We start from the raw sequence: 21,391 nt of genomic DNA, 5'->3' as shown, positions 1-21,391 counted from the left end.
TACATTGTCATTTCAGGGTACACAGAAAATAATATAATTTTAGCTCTAAAAAAAAATATATATATATAATTCTAGCTGTTCAATGTGACCTTTGACCCTTGACCTTAGACCTCATGACCTAAAACGTCTATGTTAAAAGAGAATCAATGCCAGGCAATACATCTATACATGTTCAAGTTTCATGACAATCCCCTGAGCCACTTCTGAGATATGGAGGAATAAAGTGAAATTTTAGCATTTTCACTTGACCTCAGACCTGTATAAGGGCAATACCCCCCCTCCCCCCCCCCAACCCCAAAACATAATGCCTCTGGTGACACTTTGAGGAGGAGTCAAAATGGAGGAAGAATGGTGGGGGGGGGGGGAGGTATGAGGAGCTGTCAGCTTCAGAGCTAGTTACTTTATTGCAATGGGATTTGGGATTTGGATCACCCTGGGATTGATGATGGGCTGGAACCGTGTCTTCTGACAAGGCACTGTATTATTATTATTATTATTATCATTATTTATTCGGCTTTCATTCATGGGTCACTCTTTGTGTCCATGCTAACAAAGGCATCATTTTGAGGGCCTTGAATTGCCTAGTTGTGAGCTATTTCCTTTTGTAATCATCTCCCTAATTCTGCTTTGTTTTTGTTTTTACATAAGCAAAAGAATACTACTTACAATGTCTATCAAAAAATAGTAATGTGTCAGTTTGTGACTTTGGCAAAAATGAACAAATAGGAAAGTCCCAAGCATGGAGATCATTGTGGACTAAATACAGTCTTTTTTGATTTGGGCCTGCAATGGTCACTTCAGACATCCAGAAATGTTATTAATTCATTCTTCCTTTTTTTTTTTTTTTGCATCGGTCACACAGAATTTTCACTCTGCTCATCCCATAGAGAAATAAATCACAAAAGACTTTGGATAGAATTAATCAGTAAAGCTATTCCCAGTGCCTGATTTTGGCTCCAGATAATGTACAGATGAGCTCATCACATACCATCGATCATTTTTATCAAGTGGAATCTTTCTACTCCTGAATATTGTTCGTTTGTTGTGCATTGTTTCCTGTTTGTATCATTTTCCACTTTCATTTGTAAGTGCTTCGAGCGATTCTGTCGATATATCGCTATATCAATAACCGTTATTATCACTCTTATTATCATTATTGAGCAATTCTGACATATTTCATTTCCTAGAAGGAGCATCCATACACATTTGTCTTCAAATGACTGTTAAAGGGATGGTATAGTTTTTGTTTAGAGATGGGGCTTCAGGTTTTCAACTTTTTTGTGAAAAAATGAGAAACCTCTCTTGAAAAATGAAAGAGCATATAATTCTAACAGGAATTCAAAGATTGACTGATGTAAATGGGTTTCAAAATGATTGAGATATCCAAAACAAAGCGATTTTAATAAAAGGTGGGACTTATCTTTTAATAGGGATGTCTTGTTTTACTTTGTTTTAAAATATCTCAACCACTTCAAAACCAATTTTCATCAAATCAACTTTGAATTCCTCTTACAATTGCATGCTCTTAACATTTCATAAGTGGTTTTTAAGTATCTCGCAAAAAGTAAAAAGCAGAATTCTCATCTCACCCAATACTATACCATCCCTTTAAAAAAAAAAAATTAACCAATACTGAAATCACTTTTTTTTTTGTCTTATCACAGAAGAGTGTTCAGGCATAACTGACCTTTCTTGACCTGCTGTGTCCCATAATTGCAGATGTACTCTCTGCCCTCTTGTGGTAGGATCTGCTCCCTTTGGTCTGTGCGTCTGGAAGCACACAAAAAAGGAACAAAAAACAAAGAGAGAAAGATACCATTAAAGAGGGTAATACTGACAATACCTAAAGGTTGTTTGCTTGATATGGAATGGGCACATGTACATTCCCTGGAGCAATCAAATAATGTGAAAGTAATAGAGATATCAGAAGCGATGGATTGTCGGGTAATGATTAGTGTCAGGAGCCATCAGGCTCATGTAAATGGACTAAAGTTGTCCAAGGATGAGCAAGGGATAAAAAGAGCAAGCTGTGATGGATCGGTCTCAATCAATCAAGGTGATTATGAGCCAACGAGTGATTGACACTGTGTCAAGAGAACAGTAATTTAATGGATGTATGATGGAAAGTAATGAGTGGCTGGCCCACAGTGAGGGGGAGTGTTTGAACACAACAAGCTTGTATTCATCTCCAAGTGTCATAATTAATATTCCAAGAGCTGCTCACCACCCTCTCAAAGACTCCACCAAGCTCCCCCCCCCCAACCCTCCATCAAGGTAAATCCAAGTATGTGCTGTGATTGCCTGCCCAGTGTTACCTGACACATTTATTATCAGTCATCTCACCCACTGTCATAATAGTATAGCAACACAAGATGCCAGCATTAGTGGTATGAATAAAACATGGAAACTCTGTACTTTGTAGAGTCAGCTGAAAAAAAAAATGGATCCATCCACAAATAATGGCATACGGAGCTCATTTCAACATATCTTACCCAATGTATTCACATCTGCTCCTGACAGAGAAAGAGCAATGTTCCCACATTGTTACTCCCACCTGTTCATTCGAAACCTGTCTTGTTTTCTAAATCCTTCCAGCTTAGCAAGCTAATCCTACATACAGGGATCTGAATTTGTGCATGCCTCATTTGATCTCGCTGAGATAGTCTTTTGGGAATTTTTTGTTTCTTGTATACCAGTATTTAAAATAAAAGCAAGGCTTAATTCTCTTTAATTTTGTTCTTGTTTAAAGTATCTATACCGCACATCAGTAGTAATGTAGAGTAAAAAAAAAAAAAAAAAAAAAAGTACTCTGTACATGGGATCACATTTTACGTCTTTCTTTTTACTTTTTTTTTTTCTCAATTCCTGTCAGCACAATGTATGCTTTGCTAATGTCAAGCCTTTATGAGCAAAAGAAAAAAAAAGCATCATCTGTAAGATAAACTGTGGTTAATGGGATGAAAAAGCAGGACAACTTCACATTGCCTTTACAAAAAAGTGTGTAACTTACAAATGCTGACTTATGTGATAAACTGTTTTCCATATTGCATTTTCCATATTATGCATGTGTGTATGAACACAAGTAGTTCAAATTTAGTCCATGGATTAAGCAAATTTTGTCTGCATAAAACATGCATTACAGAATTATCACAGAACAAAATTATCACATATCAAATACATTATTTTCTTCAGTGTTATGCAGATTCAATCTTAGATATCTCATGTTGATAAAGATGGATATATTGGTTTTTTTGCATTCATTCAAGAAATGATTAAATGTATAGTGAACTTGCTGGATGCAAGATAGACACATTTAAAGTTTTGTTTGAGAAAAATGTGGAAGGAACAAACAGCAAAATAGAAAATAAAGTGGATGTCAAGACAGTGAAGCCAACAACATCAATTTCTTAACCCGTTGAGGGCGGTTTAATTTTGATACAACACGCATTTCCCATAGACGCTTGTCCGAGTATACTCGGGACTCGTCCTCAACGGGTTAAAGTCTCCACAGCTGGCAGAGTAAACATGTTGCTCAATGCTACAGTCTTCCTCTTCCCCCTCCCCCCCCCCCCACCCCGAACACTGTCACAAAATGTCAACCATCTCAAAACATCTTGCAGGTTCGGGGAGTGACATTCTCGCCTTCCCGGGTGAATGCCTCACAAGCTCACTTGTGACTCACGATGCACGGGATGCTAATCAGATGCTACACTTTTAACCACAAAATGTGAACAAAAAGAAGACGGAGAGAAGTCGGGCGGGCATAGCAGTTATGGCTGGCCCTTGTTTCGGCTCCTGAATGTCTGCGATTTGAAAAGGAGGAGGGAAAAAAGAGAAGCATAGCAAGTGAGAGGGTGACAAGAATTAACTAGGATTAAGCTTACAAGAAGACAGAGTGGGCATGATACATAAGCTGGGAGGGAAGAAGCATTTTAGAGAAAACCAGGGAGGGTGAAGGGCACATGTGTGAGCACATGAAAAGAAAAAAAGACGTAAAAAAAATATATAACAAACATAAAGTTGTGGACTTTGAGAAAAGAGAAAGATAAAGATAAAAAGAAGGAAAGGCAGAGAGAGAGAGAGAGAGAGAGAGAGAGATGTGAGAGATATAGATAGACAGCATGACATCAGCAGGGCCCCAGTTCATAACAAGTTGCTATGGTAGCAACTCTCGCTGGAATGACAATTTCCATGGTAACAACAAGAATTCAGCTTCCTAATTGGCTGTTGCTATGGGATGTTGCCATTCTAGCCAAGAGTAGCTGTCCTAACATCTTTTATGAAATGGGGGCCCTGGGTTCATAGTGTGTACAATGAGGGGAAAGAATTGGAATCCAGGCTTAATCCTACAAACATGTGGCAAAGAGGATACAACTTGTGCATCCTGCGTGAACTTGATGGGCTGAAAATTGTTAAGGTATATCCGACAACTCAAAACCACAAAGCAGAAATCCCCCCTCATCAGCTTGTATGCATTCTTCAAGAGATTTTCAGATTTTTTGACACCTTTCTCACATGAAATAAGCTGTTCAGAATGTCAAATTAGAATACTTTTATGTTTTCAAATACATATATGGATGTAGATTCTGAGAGTATGTACAGCAATAACAGCCAGCAATAACAGCCTGTTGACTGATTACAGCAATACTGTCCATTTGAGCCAATTCACTTTACAGTGTTGAGCAATTTGTGGGAGAAATTTATCACCGTGTCTATCATAAAAGAGGCAATCTTCAGGCATGCGTATGCCAGCAACATATGTGACGACTTGTCAGTGAGGAAGGGTCCACAAAGTCTGTGCTCAGCCTGTACATTAAATTTCAGATGATAAGCTTGCACAGAAAAAAAAAAAATGCAAACTCTAAGGGAATGGTGTGAATTAATCTGTGAAATATCATCCTTCTAATAAAGAAATTACATTATCTAAAAATACTCGTTTGAAAAGATAAAGTTTTCTTAAATGCATTTGGCCTCTATACAATAGATTTTTAAAAAGTTGAGACTTGAACTGACTTGTACATATTGATCTATAATGTGTCTAGTGAATTCATGAACATTCTGCATCAACCTATCTGAATATATAACAGTACTTCTTCTTTCATAGCCATGATATTGTCAGCAAAAAATCACAACTATACTGAAGCTGTGCAAAAGTCAATGAAATTGATACTCTTGGCAAGTTCATAATATATGACCTCGTGTATTTTTGTGTGATTCATTTCATATTTCACATTGGTAAATCATACAAAAACAATATAATTTCATGAAGAACAAGAAGACATATATACAAGAATGTAAAGCTCACACAAACATTGCATTTAACTCTGAGGCAAACCTCCAAGAAAATATGTGTAATGAATGATATTGTTAAAAAGTTATACAATGTACATACACAAATATATAACATATGAAAAGTTTGATTGCAAAACAGGTTTAACACCATTTTTTAACATTTCACAGTTCATCACAACATAGAACAAAATCTGAACCTTTTCAATGGTACCCTACTTATTACAAAACAAGGAATATTCTAGAAGATATAATTAAAGATATCCCATTTTTTAAATAGGTTTAATCGCAAACATGTAAAATTGACAAGAATGGACTTAACTCCTTTTGCGTTCAGACTCTTTATATGTATACATAAAGCAAGTGTGTGTGTATGTGCATGTAAAACAAACAAAAACATTTTGCTTTTCAACATCTGCTTGTGGTCTCACTTCCATGCTACGAAGAGCAGCTGTACCCTCAGCATCATGAGATACTCTTATCAGTATCTTTAAACATTTTATTGACGTACGGGAAAATTTAGACACGAAAGATGCATCAGCCTGAGGCATTTTACCAACCACAAAAAGATAACATATTGCACATTGCAATGGTGCAACCAAGACGGTTATGATTTATGGTTGCCTCAATTTCAGCATAAAAGAAGAACAGTACTCCAGGCTTTATTGTTAAACGTATGAACTCTTGATGTGCATATTTAATGTGTATAGCCAGTCGTCAGCTATGCTAGTAGGGTCCTTGGAATGCTACCATATTTTTAATGAACCTGATATAACCTATGAAATGTTACAAACAAAACCACACACTTATTTCAATCATGAGCCCTAAATATGGAATGAACCAGGTGAAAAAAGTATTTTCATGTTATTACACCTTTTCCTTCATACATTCTTGCATTGCACGATGAATTATATCTGGTTAGACACTGATTGATTCCCATCCTGATGTCTCTGTTCAATTTATCTTCCTCCAGTAATTAATTCTACCACGACAAAGTCAAGTACCAAAACTGAATGAGGTTTTCAGACATGCTAAAATTTCATGACTTCATCATGTCATCAATCAATCAATCAATTTATTTACACAAGGGCAAGCAGAGATGAGGGTGAGGGTGTAGCAATTTCCTGTGACTTTCACATCTGTAGGTATTCAGAGCCAATTATGTCACATTGTGAACAACTTTAACACCACTTAATATCAAAGTTAGCAAAATCATTGTCACATTTGCCCTTACTTATATCTGTAAGGGCGTGTCTAGTTGATTTCTACTGAGAAGTATTCTGCAGATAACATACGCCTTGATGACTGTTTGGACTAAGATCATTAATTTGTCCCACCTCTGGCTATGAAGTATCACTTCCACTCCACCAAAACAGTCTCATATCAAAAACATGTATACAAACAAATAAAAAAAATAAAAATAAAAACTCACAGGAAATTTGAATTACCTACTCTTGACTCATGTAGAACGTATAACATTTGGCAGCATGTTCTCGCAATGAAAACTAATGATGCTTAAAAAAAAAGAAGGAAAAAGAATACACTGAATCTCATCAACATGATGATGCTTTCCTGGAAAGACTTAATCTCTAATTGTGATGCATCATCATGGAAAACCATAAAATGTTGGGAAAATAATATATATATATATATATATATATATATTTTTTTTTTTTTTTGGGGGGGGGGGGGGGTGACAAATGTGAATTATCCAGATGCTAAGCTTAGAATCTATGCGTAATGTTCCCTACCTCATTACAATTTTTTTTTTTCAATTCAAAGCTGGAAAACTGGAGTGGTTATATTGCTAAAGTCAATTTTATGTGCATTTTTCTTCCCTTTAAAGATATAGATCTAACTTTGTACAGGTTATGTGATGACTTATCCATTATTGAAACATCCATCTACACAAAACAAGCAAGATGTCAGCCATGTGGTCTCATTCTCTCATACAGCAACACAGATCTCTGCAATATCTTTTTTTTTTTAATGTGTGCCAACAGATGTTGTACTGTGCATTTAAAATCTGTCAGATTGCGACAAACATGAAAAGAATAAGTGACAAAACTTTGTGAAATCTTATGGAAGCGGTAAAAGGAGGGAAAAACTGAAATAGTACAAGAAGCAAAGTACATACGAAAAGAAAGATGAGAAACGAACATGATGTAATACCTTTGATGAGACATATAGGCCACAGGACTGATGCAAAGCATCACAATTGGTTCCAAAATATGTTTACAAATGAGAACAATATAAATAACATTCATGTAGGCTTACAGGATTTTGGAGGCACTTCTATTCCAATGCTAGTCATTTTTAACTGAGCAATATTTCCAAAACAAATATGAGTCAAATGTTTATACTCCTAGAAGCATAGCCCCATCTGAAAAAAAAAAAGCAAAAACAACAACAGAAGAACATGATAGATACAGGAATGGACGAGGCATAATCCAAAGTGTAGATGAATCTGGTTGAATCCGACACCGCGAAATAAATTATACATCTATCAGGCATATGAAGCCATTGAGGCTACGACCATTCAAACTTGAGTCATCTCATTTTCCCTCAGGTTTTCGATCGGTAATAAAGGAAAATGCCTCAGTAACCACTGGGAAGGGTGCGTGAGACATGCATCAGTTGATAGAGTAACGCTCTACCTATTAGGCGAGTCTACGAATAAAAGTATCTGTTTGGTTGATCACCAATGACAAATTCCAGGTAAAGGCAATTTCTTTCTAGCGTATCATTGTCGACTGCCTCAAATACTAATCTGCTCTCTTGGGAAAAATGCTAGTTGATGGTGTGTCCAAATAGGTCACTATAGAGAAATCTGAAATTGGAAAATTAATTTTCTTTAAACTTCCAGCATACTTCTTTAAAAAAAACACACACACACACATCACTGCAATATTTGAGAATCTGAGAAGACACCACTTGGCACATAGTTGAAGACAATGACAGTCTTGTTCTTGTAACTTCACATTATATTGACATTGAAAAAAATGTATGCAATGGACCAACATGCTGAGAAATTATTTTCTACTCTTCGATAGAAATGTTGCAAATGAGATTTTGATGACACAGCCCACCTGAGCTGTCAGCTCTACTTGGGTTTCATTGTACTGTCCTCCTAAATGAGTTACTCTTTGGGGATTGAGAAGAAGTTCATGCTTTCCAATTGCTACTACATGCATGTGTCTTACATCATCTTTGCGGGCCTTCAAGAAAAGGCCATATGGAAACTCTTCTTCCTGGAACACAGCTCACCCTGACCTTTTGATGCTCTGGACAAACAAACTTTTCCAATATTGAAAAAAAAAAGCTTTCCCCATGAGAATCAAGTGCTTGATTGGCAATGCAAAGACACCGTCCTCCTCCTTTCCTGTCATACATAAGTTGGGGTAAACAACAGCAAGTCTGTCTCCTTCATCATTCACGTCCATACTGACATTTTATTCCGCAATTGTTACCCCTCCCCACCCCCCACCCCGAAAAAAAAGTCAATATGAGCAGCTAACTGTCGCCTAAACTCTATACTTCTTCCCAATTCCATCACCAAGCTCCCATGGTGAAATACAAAAATGTGGTGGAGCAGTGTTTCATGTCACTTATTAAAGTGTATCAATACCATGAAAATTAACTTAGAAGAGCACCTATGACTTTGTAAGAGGTCCCCAAAGTGAGCTCCTCATTGTTTGGCGATTTCCTCCATAATTTACAGAAAATTGATTTCCTACCCAGAGCATACAGAGTTTATTTTTACATAAAATCTGTGTTTCCCTCATATGAATTCACTCATCAGAGCTAAACATGAATGCTGGGTGCATGCTACGGACATTGCATCTTGTCACAATATCAAGGAACGCGTTGCGCACCTGAACCTGCACTTGGCCAATCAAGTAAGGGTATGGTACGTAGCTACAGCTGGCCAAACCATAGCAAATAGATACGCATACTTCACACATAAATGCATATAGTGGATTATGTCGAGCTTGAGTGACCGGAGAATGATCCACATGAAAATATTCAATTTGTGCGATAAACAGCAATCTACAGTGCCTGTCGGCTAGTCTTAATTCAAGACGCATACACATTTATATGCATTGGAATATATTTTTCTTATCATTATTTCTTTTTATAAAGAGCTTCATATACACATAATTTGAGACATTATTAGAACAATGTTCTTTCATGTCACAAAATTAATTTTCAGGGCACTGCTACACTTCAACGTCAAATGCTTTTTTGCATTGGCTCTGTCACTGACTGTAGAGCGCATCTTTGACGAGCACTCCAGCAGTGCATAGCAGTGTCTGTCATTAGCAGCTTTTTATGCAAACATGTTGATGCATTCTGTTCCAAACTCACATCAAGAAACATGTAGCGAGACTTGACTGTCTGGGACTGTTGATTTTGTCTGTCTGCTTTAGCACTACTCAGTTGAAGGATTTCACCTTTTTTTTAACAATATTTGTCTACAACCAGTATGTCTACAAAAAGCATGTCTATCACCAGTCAGAAAAAATAGCTTGCATAATGCCACGAGACAAATGCATAATTTGTTTTCATAATTTTTGGCACGTCTGTGACAGCATATGGCTAATATGAACATACTTTAAAGAAAATTGGGTGCAACTAACAGGGAACAAACATATTCAGAAATCATAGTCCATATTTATTGCTCTGAATACCAATGTCTTTATCATTTCCGGAACAGTGCATGAAAAAAGCTTAAAGATGCTAAAAAGTGAACATTTATCACTCACTTTTATATTCACAATCAAAACAGCAGCCATCGTACTTGCCTGCCAGTAACTGGCATGGAATATCTAATCACAATGTTGATATTTTAGGGCATAATAGATCATGAGAGACTGATCTTTATCCAAGCTTCATGTTTTCAATACTGGATTGCTCCGTTTTCAAGTCCCTATGGTGAATACAAATCATGGGCCAAATTGAATTTGAACTCAAGTGAAGTACAAAGTAAATAACACCGTTGCATGTTCACGTCTTTGAATACTATGTGACTTGAATTTCAGTTTCATGCCCCCTTTTACCATTGCTTTTCACTACCTCAGAGCGTCTGCAGCAATTGCTCGTGAAGTGCAATTAAGCATGTAGAATGGCAATGACATTGATGCACAGTGGATTGCGGCTAACTGTTTGAAATTCGTGCCATCACCAGGGTCAAAAGAACTTTTCAAAGGTACGGAAGATGTACATGTCATATGACTTTCCATTGAAACTAAAATGAACTCTTACACAAGCATCATAAGTGCAAAAAATCTGAGGCTGGTTTTGATTCAGTAATGGTTGTGCATTAAAAAAAAAATATATATATATATAGAAATGCAGTGCTTTGCCCGTATACGTGATAACTCTTCCAGTAATGACCCACTGGAGAAGTAGGGCTGATAGCTATGTGACGTGACAGAAAAAAAAAAAACCAGAGTTTACTTAGACCTAGGCACTAAGACTACATAAAGCAGACTCAAAATTACCAAAATTGACTCAAGTTGACATCTTACATAATTTTAAATGACAAGTTCACCTTCATTAACATAAGGATTGAGAGAATGTAGCAATATTAGTAGAACACATCATTGAAAGTTTGAGGAAAATCGCACAATCCGTTCAAAAGTTATGAATTTTTGAAGTTTTTGTGCAGTCACCGCTGGATGAGAAGACTACTGCAGTGTATGATGTCACATGCGTACAACAATATAAGGAAAATATAAAGAGAATGTCACAAAATTCCATCTTTTGAAAAAAGTACACATTCCCTCGACTCGTTACTGACATATGTTATGGATGATATTATTCCCATTGCTTTTAGAAAGGGGAAAGTCAAGTGCTCTTTTATTATGCGAAAAAAGTGAAAATATGTTGAATTTTCTTTACATTTTCTTTATACTGTTGTACTCATATGACATCACGAGCCTTAGTAGTCTACTCATCCAGCTGTTCCAACACAAAAACTTTAAAAATTCGTAACTTTTGCATCGATTGTCCAATTTTCCTCAAACTTTGACTGATGTGTTTTACTAATATTGCTGCATTCTCTCAATCCTTATGTCTATGAAGGTGAACTTGTCCTTTAAGTTATCACTGAAGGATTCTCTGAACAGAATCACATGAACATGCCTTATAAAGTTACTTTAAAGGGATGAATAGTTTTGGCTGAGACCTAATTTCATCACAGTTTTCTAACATTTTTTGGTGAGATAATGAGAAACCTCTTATGAAATATGAATTTAAAAGAGCATGTAATTCTATGAGGAATTCAACATTTATTTGATGAAAATTGGTTTTGAAATGGCTGAGATATCCAAAACAGAGCAATTCTAATAAAGTGTGGGACCCATCTTTTATTACGAATGCTTTGTTTTACTTTGTTTTTGGATGTTTCAGTCATTCTAAACTTGATTTTCATCAAATAAACTTTGAATTCCTCTTAAAATGGTATGCTCTGAACAATTTCATAAGTGTTTTCTTGGTATCTCGCAAAAAGTCAAAAGCCCAATTCTCATCTCCATCAATATTGTACTATCCCTTTAACCTGTTGAAGACTAGTCCCGAGTACACTTTGGCAGGTCTCTGTCAATGCATGTTGTCGGAAATTCAGCCTGCCCTTGATGGGTTAAGAGAGATCACACAACCTACCATACTTTATTGATGGTTAGAATTAGGTTTTCTGCAAAAAAAGAAAAAAAAAAGTATACTTCTGATTTTATGGGAAATCCAGGGATGGGATGGCATTGAGTAGGATAAAACGGATAACATTCAAAATGTGGCAGATTGGTACATGCATCATCATTTCAATCACGTACCAATATCCACCGATATCAATCATTATACAAATCATAATTACAGTTAAGATTTGAGACTGCAGCCATGCAACTGCACAAAAATTTCATGATTGGACAATGGGCCATGTTACAGCAGTAATACTTCTTTTAGCCTCTTTCATTTCTAAATCATATTTTCTCTTTTGATGTAAATACAATTGCACTCTTACATCCCAGCCACCAGTATCTGTATCTATACCCACACAGATAAAATACTGTCAGAATATGGGCCATTAGTAGATTTAAATGGTACAAATTAAGTATTAGGTTACTTGATTCCTGTCATGTGCTTTTTTTTTTTGGGCCATTTTTAACCCACCGATTGCAGTACATGTGATACCAGTGTGCTGGTATACTACAGATGTGCAAGGTCATGCTTATTAACCAGTATCATAAAAGAGCACAAATAGCAATATCCCTGAGCAATATTACAAACAGCTCTATAACTTTGATTGTGGATGCATGAAAAACTATCTTTAAAGGGGAAGGCTAGTAACTGATCAGTGGGAATCAGTGGAAATGCTGGGAGATGATTGTTCCAATCCTTATGGGATTCATTCAAGAGTTCATTGTATATCTATCGTTGTGTGAAAATGATTTGCTTCAGAATGGTCTCATATTCAAGTAATGTGCAGTTTAATGCTTCCAGGTTAGCGTCCCTGGTCAGTGACGGAGCATTAATCTGCACATTACTTGAATATGAGACCGTTCTGAAGCAAATCATTTTCACACAACAATAGATATACAATGAACTCTTGAATGAATCCCATAAGGATTGGAACAATCATCTCCCAGCATTTCCACTGATTCCCACTGATCAGTTACTAGCCTTCCCCTTTAACAATTCATAGCAGAAGAGAGAGAGAGAAAGAGAGAGATGAAATATAGAGAGATGTAAACCAATTTTGTATTTGACCTTAGTTCATAGATTTGTCCTTGGACTTGAACTTAATGATACATAAAAGTGACTGCCCTAAAGATATTTTAGACCAATTTTCAGGTACTCATATTTGCACTCACAAACAGCAACCAACTAGTCCTCTGGTCTCTCATTAAGTGATATCTGGTATGTGTGAGCATGTGTTTGTATGTGTGTGTGTGTGTGTGTGTGTGTGTGCATGTTTCTTTTGCATGCTTGAATTTAGACAAAGGCATTTAGTAAAGGGAAATCTGTCCTATTTATTTTTCAAATTGAACAAGCTGTAATCATATACGGTCTTTACCCAGGGTGCCTAGGATAGCCTCTTCAGTGTTTAATAGCACTGCTCTCTCAGAGGGTCCTGCCATTATACTCTCCCAGCACAGCAAGGTATCCATTTACACACCTGCCTATAAAGAGAGGCATTGCAATCAAAATGTCCTGTGCAAGAGAAAAATACATTACCCTGGATTTGAACCTCAGACATTCTGCTCAAAAACCCACAGCCTTATCAATGATGACACTAAAATTCACTAAAATTATTTCATGATGGACAATAAAAAGTCTGCCACAATCCTACAAACACCAATGGAATATCTGTACAACATGGCTTTTATTCCCGCACAAGGAACCCAAGAAACAATGAATGGTGTTTATTTAATTTATCAAGCATATAAAGTTTGTACATGTATTTAGCCTGTTTTGAGCATTTTAATGAAACACGTACATATCCAATGCTCAATGCTTTTAAATTATCAGGTCCAATATATCAATGATAGTAAAGCATTGACCACATGAACACAAACACAGTAGGTATACTGTAATTTAGTGTGAAAGTTGATATTTTCGCGCGACTAATTTTTCGCACTCGGCCGGGTAAGAAGAGTTTCGTGTGTTTTTAATTCTGCAGAATCACAACATCAATTACTGGAACATATGGCAAGCAAAGATATTCGCAGGTTTTTATATTCACGCTAGTTTCTCTATGCGCGACATGCGCAAAAATTGCAACACCACGAAAATCTCCACTTTTACAGTAGGCTATCTGTATATCATTACCAATGCCTGTGCAGTGGTTTTCACAGGGTGGACGCAGGGATCATCACTATCACTCTGTGTTACAATGAGTGGAGTGATGTATTGTTACAGAACATCAACCAACCAAAAGATTGCACAAATGTTGTCCTTTTGAGGAGTTGGTGGACAACTTTGGGATGAAAATAGTTGGGTGTATATATATATATATATATATATATATATATATATATATATATATATATATATATATATTCATATGTTTAAGAGTGGTATATCTGTGATAGAGCAAAAACAAAGTCCTTGCCCTAAGGTACCCTTTGTATAAGATTGCTTTGATGACAGTATGACACTTTTTTAAAACTTCTAAAAATTCTTTCATTGAGGTGAGGCAGTGCCTTTCTGTCATTTGAGGATGAAGGTAATTAGTATCTCCACTGCCAGGTGAACATTATTATGACCCTGGTCTGACGTAGTGAGTGATCAGTTTACCCTCAAAGTCATCAAATAAGAGCTGATGAAAATTTCACTCCACTCCCATGCAGCGATGATGATATTGATGATGGGTGATCTTCTCTGCACGCAATGGTGCCTAAATGGAATGGCTTGGCAGTGACACGAGCCTGTATTGCGACAGGTCATCCGTGGAATTGATTTATTTGCCACGCAAGTTGTTATCATCAACCCAAAGAACTTAAACAAAATGCATAGAAGCATGCAGAGCAATCATAAACTGGAGGGAAATGGAAAAAGAATGCATAAACCATCAAAATGAAAGATCTACAAATTTGAAAAGAGGAGCTTGTACTCATCTCCAGTATAAACACTGATTACCTCAATTGAGTTAATGAATGGTCTCTGGTTAAAAAAAAAACCCAAAATAACACATAATGATGATGATAAACATGCTAATGACAGTTGTAAAGGTCCAAGTGTCCATTTCTCTCACTCCTCATAAGCATGCTGCAGCCTTACCTCTAATTGTTGACTTCTGTTATTTTTTTGTGTCAATGAGCGAAAATCTATAATCCCACCAGAATATCAGAATGTAAATTCTGGCAGCCCTTCAATTGGCTTGGCCGCCCCCGCATCAACAGAGCCACAGTAATCAAACACTACCAGCCTCGTTACAGTCAGGGGAGAAGGCACGTATCACTGCAAATTTACAGATGGCTGAAGCCACACTGCTTGCAAACGACCCTGTCATCAAGATTATTCTATTTTCACCTTTCAAGAAATTATGCTTCAAATGCCATACATGTGAGTTCCCTCATACAAAATCTAAATAATAGAAAGAAAATGGAATCCACATCAGCATCAGACAAATAAATGAAACGTGTCTAACCTAGAAAACTTACTCAGTGTTCACCAGAAACTGTGAATTACTTATAAAGTTTAGCAGAAGTTTGAAAAGTGCTTTGTGAAATGGCATTTATAAAATGCATCCAAAATGAGATTCTCTACAATAGTGCAGCCTACCCATTTGGTCACTGAAAACAGCTGAAGGACATTTGATCAAACGTGACACATTTGTGCATGTATCGGCTGTCGAACTTGCTGTTATCATGTTCACGACAGTCACAGAGTTATTTCAGTTTTATGACATAAAATAATTCAAAATCAATATTTTCAAAACTTTCAGCACCAGAGAGCAACATGGACATGGTCATTGGATACTTGCCAATGTTTGTATGGAATGATTACACAAAGGACATCAACAAATCTATAGTCCATTTCATCCCATTTGTAAACAAGTAAAAAAAAAAATAATAAATGCACCCGACACATAGTTATAGAGTCTATAGAAAACATCAATATATCTACAATAAAACAAGAGAATCCCAAGAAAACTATTTTGAGGCAGCCCTGTATGAGATGGAAAGCTTCATGTTCACAGAGAAATTTCAAGCCAGTCTTCATCAGAAAGTAAAAAAGAAAGAAAGAAAAGAAAGTGAAATGTAGTGCTAAAGCAATAACAATCTGCTGGGGAATATAATATCACTTGCAATGCTATCCTCTGTGTTGTAAAAGTAAATAATGCTACATACGCCATGATTGTTGACGGGCTTGATTGCCTAAAGCTCAAACCTTCAACTCAGCTTACAGAGATTTAGGAATGCAGGTTAACTCTTTGTGTCTACTTCTGTTCCTTTAATTTGCTGTAAGGTATACCAAGATACTTGATGAAAAAATGCTTGGGCACTCAAGTTCTGAATTTTGACAATTTTGTAATTTTCACCTCGGTATTCATTGAGATGTTGGGTTATGCACATTGCTGAAGAAATCTACTATCCAGTTCAGAGTAGTAGCACAAGTAGACATGCAAAATTTCCACATTCTGCCTTCTGAGTTTAGAGTATCACTTCATCTTTTTCTCTTTTTTTTTTCCTTTTTTTTTGGGGGGGGGGGGAATGTGGTATTATGCACAACAACACTCACAGATTCTCAAAGCTGAAGGGATTACCAATCAAGTATAAAAGTTGAAATGTTTCCGAAAAAAAACCAAACAAACTGCAGTATACACATTCTCCTTAACAAGCAAAGATACAGAACAGAAAATCCCAGGTTTGAAGTAAAAAAAAAAAAAGTTTGATTTCAAAAAAAAAAAAAATCAGGCTACTCTGCTCAGTCTCCTGCTGAAAATCTTGATTCAGGATTTTAGATCACGGATATCAGATTCTCCAAATATTTTCTCCCTCAAGCTCGTTGCCAAAAATTTTCAAAGGAATGAAACACGCTTCTCCTTCTGCACAAATCATGCACCAGGCTCACTGCCACATAGCTGCAAGCCACTCTGATTATCTCTCCATCATACTCCGGCCTTAATTTGACAAAGAGTGATATTCAAGAAGGAGAAGACAAGTCATATCTCACTCTGCTCTTCATTGTGGAGAAATATATAGTGCTTCTCTTGCCTGTGGGTGATCCGCTTTCCTTCCAAAGTATTACCACAAGGAATAGTTTCCTATGTGCAGCACAAAATAACAGCTACTTTCACTGTCATAAACACAGGATACTCACTACCTTGCTTTATGAAAGAAGATTGTGGCTCCATGTATGATTAATTACACATTTTCATTCATCTAGTTTGTCATATATGCAATCATTTCTCTGGGTACATGCCTCATGCAATCATATCCCTGGTATCCATATTCTATAATCATTTACATTTATACTTGTATGCCCTTGGCACCTTTTTATGCCATTACTTCCTTGCGATGCCTTGTGCCATCGTTTCCCTTTACTGCAATCATTTCTCTTGCTTGACTATGTATTAATTTTCCTTGATTTGCTTCATGCAATCATTTCTCTGGGCTGACTCATGCTATCATATCCCTGAAATGTCTTATGCTATCATGTCAATTGGGTGCCCTGGATGCCTTTTCATGTCATCACTTCCTTGCAATGCCTGTGTTATTATCTCCCTTATTGCAATCATTTCCTTTACTGAAGTCATTTCTTGCTCGACTTATGCGTCAATTTTCTTTGATACGCTTCATGCAATCATTTCTCTGGGTTCCCTCATAACATCATATCCCTGAAATGTCTAATGCTATCATGTCACTTGGGTGCCCTGGGTGCCTTTTATGCCACTACTTCCTAAACAATTTCCTATGCCACTACTTCCTAAACAATTTCCTGTACCATTTTTACCTTTAATACTGCGATCATTTCTCTTTCTTGACTCGTGCTGAATTTCCCTGGTTTGTCTTATAAAATCATTCTCATCTGCGTCATTCCATCATTTCCCTGTAAGCCTGTTGCCATAATTTCCCTACCTTCCATCATTTCTCTGTCTGGCTTAATTTACACAATCATTTCCCTGATTTGGCTCAAGCAATCCATATCTCTGGCATGCAATCATATCTCTGGAATGCTCATGCCATCATTTCCCTTGTTTTCCTATTGCCATCATTTCCGTGCAATATACCATGTGCTAGCTTCTCTCTGGTTGATCATACGCCATCATCCCACATGTGTTGCCTTTTAAGACATTTGCCTTGGTTTGACTACGGCCATTATTACTGAGATTCTATCCTATCTTAATTTCATGAATTCATTTTGATGCAATTATATCCCTATCACATCCAATGTTCCCCTTTGTTTTGTCTTACACCATGATTCTTCACCTCATCTTGCATTGCATATTATCTTGATTCTCCTGGGTATTCCCTATACATTCATTTCACTGGTTTAATTTCTGTCATCATTGCAATGGTTTGCCTAAAGGGTGAGCTCTGCATTGAAAAAGTTTACTGAAGTGCATGGGCATCAATCTGAGTAGAAAGGCTTTTAGTAATACACTTTTTTTTTTCATTTTCTCCTGTTGTTGGTGAAATACACAAATTTAATATGATATACATATATACATCTATAGATTTGGAAAGGATAAAAAAAAAATGCCATTAACTGTTAAGTTTATAGACGGAAATTCAACGTGACACTGGAGAATAAAAAATAAATGTACGTATTTGTTTTCTATTTTTATCAAGGTCACACAGGAAATAACTAACAAATGGGGCAAAGTAATTTCCAGCCAATAATCAATATCCATTCCTCAGCAGCCAGACACTATTCACATTGGATCTTACTGCCAATGAAGGTTGAAGAAATTCTGCATAGTCTACTAAATTCAGACACTGTCTTTATAACATTAGCATCAATATATATAAACATGTAATTGCAAGACTCATTCATGTGGAGTGAGAGAAAAATAAAGAGCTCATTGATATTTCACATAAAATATGGCACATGAGGTACATTAAGCATATATTTATATAAACAACAAAAAAAAAAGAAAAAAAAAGAAAGGAAGATGAATTTGGGATTGTAGTAAATCACTGGGTGTCATATCAGCTGACCATGACAGACATGTAGGCAAACTGTCACACTTTGAAACTGCAAGTAAAAGCCATTTTGTCAATGAAAGTTGAAAATACTGTGAAACATGGCAACACATACTAATCAAAATGCTCGTAGCGGTGATCACATCACAGGCATAAATACCATACTACTGTTGGCCAATAAAAGTTAGTCTTTTGAATCATTTTCTCATATCTTTTTCATTATGAAAGCTGCGACATAATGTTCCCAAAAATGTGTGCTATGAAGAGCACATGTCCAACAATTACCACAGATTACCTTTGAGTGTAGCATGCCTGAGATATCACTAGACTCATGATTGATTGTGAAGGCATGTATGCATGTTTTTTAGAGTTAAAAGCAGACAGACCATTTTATATATATAACCAAAGATTCCAGTCCATTAACCGATGGTAGCAGCATGAGAATAAGAAACAAAAGCTTTTTTTTTTCTCTCTCTCTTTCTGTACCTTGGTTGATATGAAGACAAAATGCTCAGTATTGTATGTTGGATTTCATGACCTGACAGTTAAAACATCACAAAACTGCAGGCAAAAAAAAAACAAAAAACATACCACCACAGAAACTCTAGAACACTGCATTTTCAATAATTACCACAAACTTAAAGAACCCTGGCTAAGCATCTCAACACATTATGAGAGCACAAAAAATGTGTCACTTTACATGTAGTTGGTGCCTTTAAAGCTCCCTAACACCCATATTTTCATCACCAGGAAAATGTCAGTTTGGGTTAAGACAGACAGTGCCCACGGGCAAGAGTCTCTGAAATGAAATTATTTGATGGCACTTGAGACAAACTCCACGGTCTTAATTTCTTCAAGTGCTGTCGAGAGTGGCAAGGCACTAGCTGACGAAAACTACTCTCCTCTCTCTTTCTCTTTCCTTGCATATGGCAAAAAAAAAAAAAATATATATATATATATATATATATGTTCTACAGGCTAGCAAACAGGGGTGTTAAAAATGCTCCCCAAAAGTCCATCACTCCATATACAAGCTGAATTTCAAGTAGAGCTCTGCCAAGAACACAATAGCAAAGTAAGATAAGTCTTTAGGGTCCCCTGATCTTTGCTAAATCTCAAATCTGCAAGCAGTAAATAGACAGGAAAAAAAAAAAATAGAATTACAGCTAAGAAATGAAAGCTTGACATCTTATACAACAAAAATTTTAAAAAGCAGCAAACTAAAAAAACAGATAATCATCACTTTTACATTCAACAACACATATTTTTGTTGAGATGCATATAATAGTTCATAAAAAAAAATTGGACAGTGCAGCATTGGTCTTGGTGGAAAAGTAGCAGGGCAGATACTGTCTTATGATGTGTTGCCATAAACAAGAAAGATTATTTCTCTCTCTTACACAAATCCTCTAGCAATATCATATTAGAGATAGAAATTAATTCATCATTCCATGTCTCTCAAGTGTATGTACTGCATCACACCTCTTCCCATCTTTGGCTCAGGGAGGCAATGTATCCCCCACCTTCTCCCCTCAACCCCCACAACACCCAACCCCCCACAACACCCAACCCCCACAACACCCAACCCCCCACAACACCCAACCCCACCTACATGTACCATCACACACACACACACACACACACACATACACATAGCAGTGATGCCAGTGGAGAACAGAAGGGCCATACATCCCCTCCTCTCCGCTCCTCTCGCACCCTTTCCCCCACCCCTTCCCCCACCCGTTCCCTACCCCTCCCCCTCCAAATACCCAGGAGGACCATACTTAACCCACCTGCAAGCGCATCACCTCATGCACAAAAATCAATCATTCCAGATATGGGCCATTTGCAGAGAATGGACAGGTTAGAGCCAAAAAATCCTTTAAGTACGATTGACTGACATTAAATAAATCCTTTCCAGCATCAGCTCCTGTCTGAAATTTAACTCTACCAGTCTCATCATCCTTGAGACAGAGTGTCAGGAAGGAGGAATGAAGAACTTGCCCTAGAAATCAGGGAGATTTGTCATATATACCTTAACAATTCTGTGAAATCACATCTTGCCAGCCCAGTCTCACAGGTTTTTATCTTACTGCTGGATAGGAAATCTGCTTGTGAGAAACTGCAATTGATTCAAGAAAAAAGTATGAATGCTTAAATCAACATCACAATGCGAGTGTACAGTGATGATACTTTTGTAGCAGGGAAAAAGACAATGACCTAAAACTCTGAAAAACATCAACATCAAATCACTTTTGTAGCACGGGAAGAAAACATCACAAAGCATAATTTCTGTTCCTGATGATACACATGATACACATGCATGCATACTTGATATACATGTGGATGACATACAAAATTTTTCATCTTGGCCTGGAGGCATCTAAAAGAAATATCCATTCAACAATTATTTAAGTGATATGGATTTCACTGTCAAGTAGTGCAATGGT

General features: G+C 36.7%; 1 protein-coding gene across 1 annotated transcript in view; it reads right to left on the bottom strand.

Moving 5' to 3' along the window:
- LOC140237594 (ras-related protein Rab-27A-like) overlaps positions 1 to 21,391 on the bottom strand; it is a 98,248-nt gene that overhangs the window by 36,560 nt on the left and 40,297 nt on the right. The window contains exon 3 of the mRNA XM_072317526.1: positions 1,688 to 1,770. Coding sequence (XP_072173627.1) covers positions 1,688 to 1,770 — 83 coding nt within the window. The remainder of the gene's footprint in view (positions 1 to 1,687; positions 1,771 to 21,391) is intronic.

The sequence above is a fragment of the Diadema setosum genome, chromosome 14 (genome assembly GCF_964275005.1).
Source record: "Diadema setosum chromosome 14, eeDiaSeto1, whole genome shotgun sequence".
Classification (NCBI taxonomy): Eukaryota; Metazoa; Echinodermata; class Echinoidea; order Diadematoida; family Diadematidae; genus Diadema; species Diadema setosum.
The sequence above is the reverse complement of the archived record's forward strand: the minus strand, read 5'-3'. Positions and strand labels throughout refer to the sequence as shown.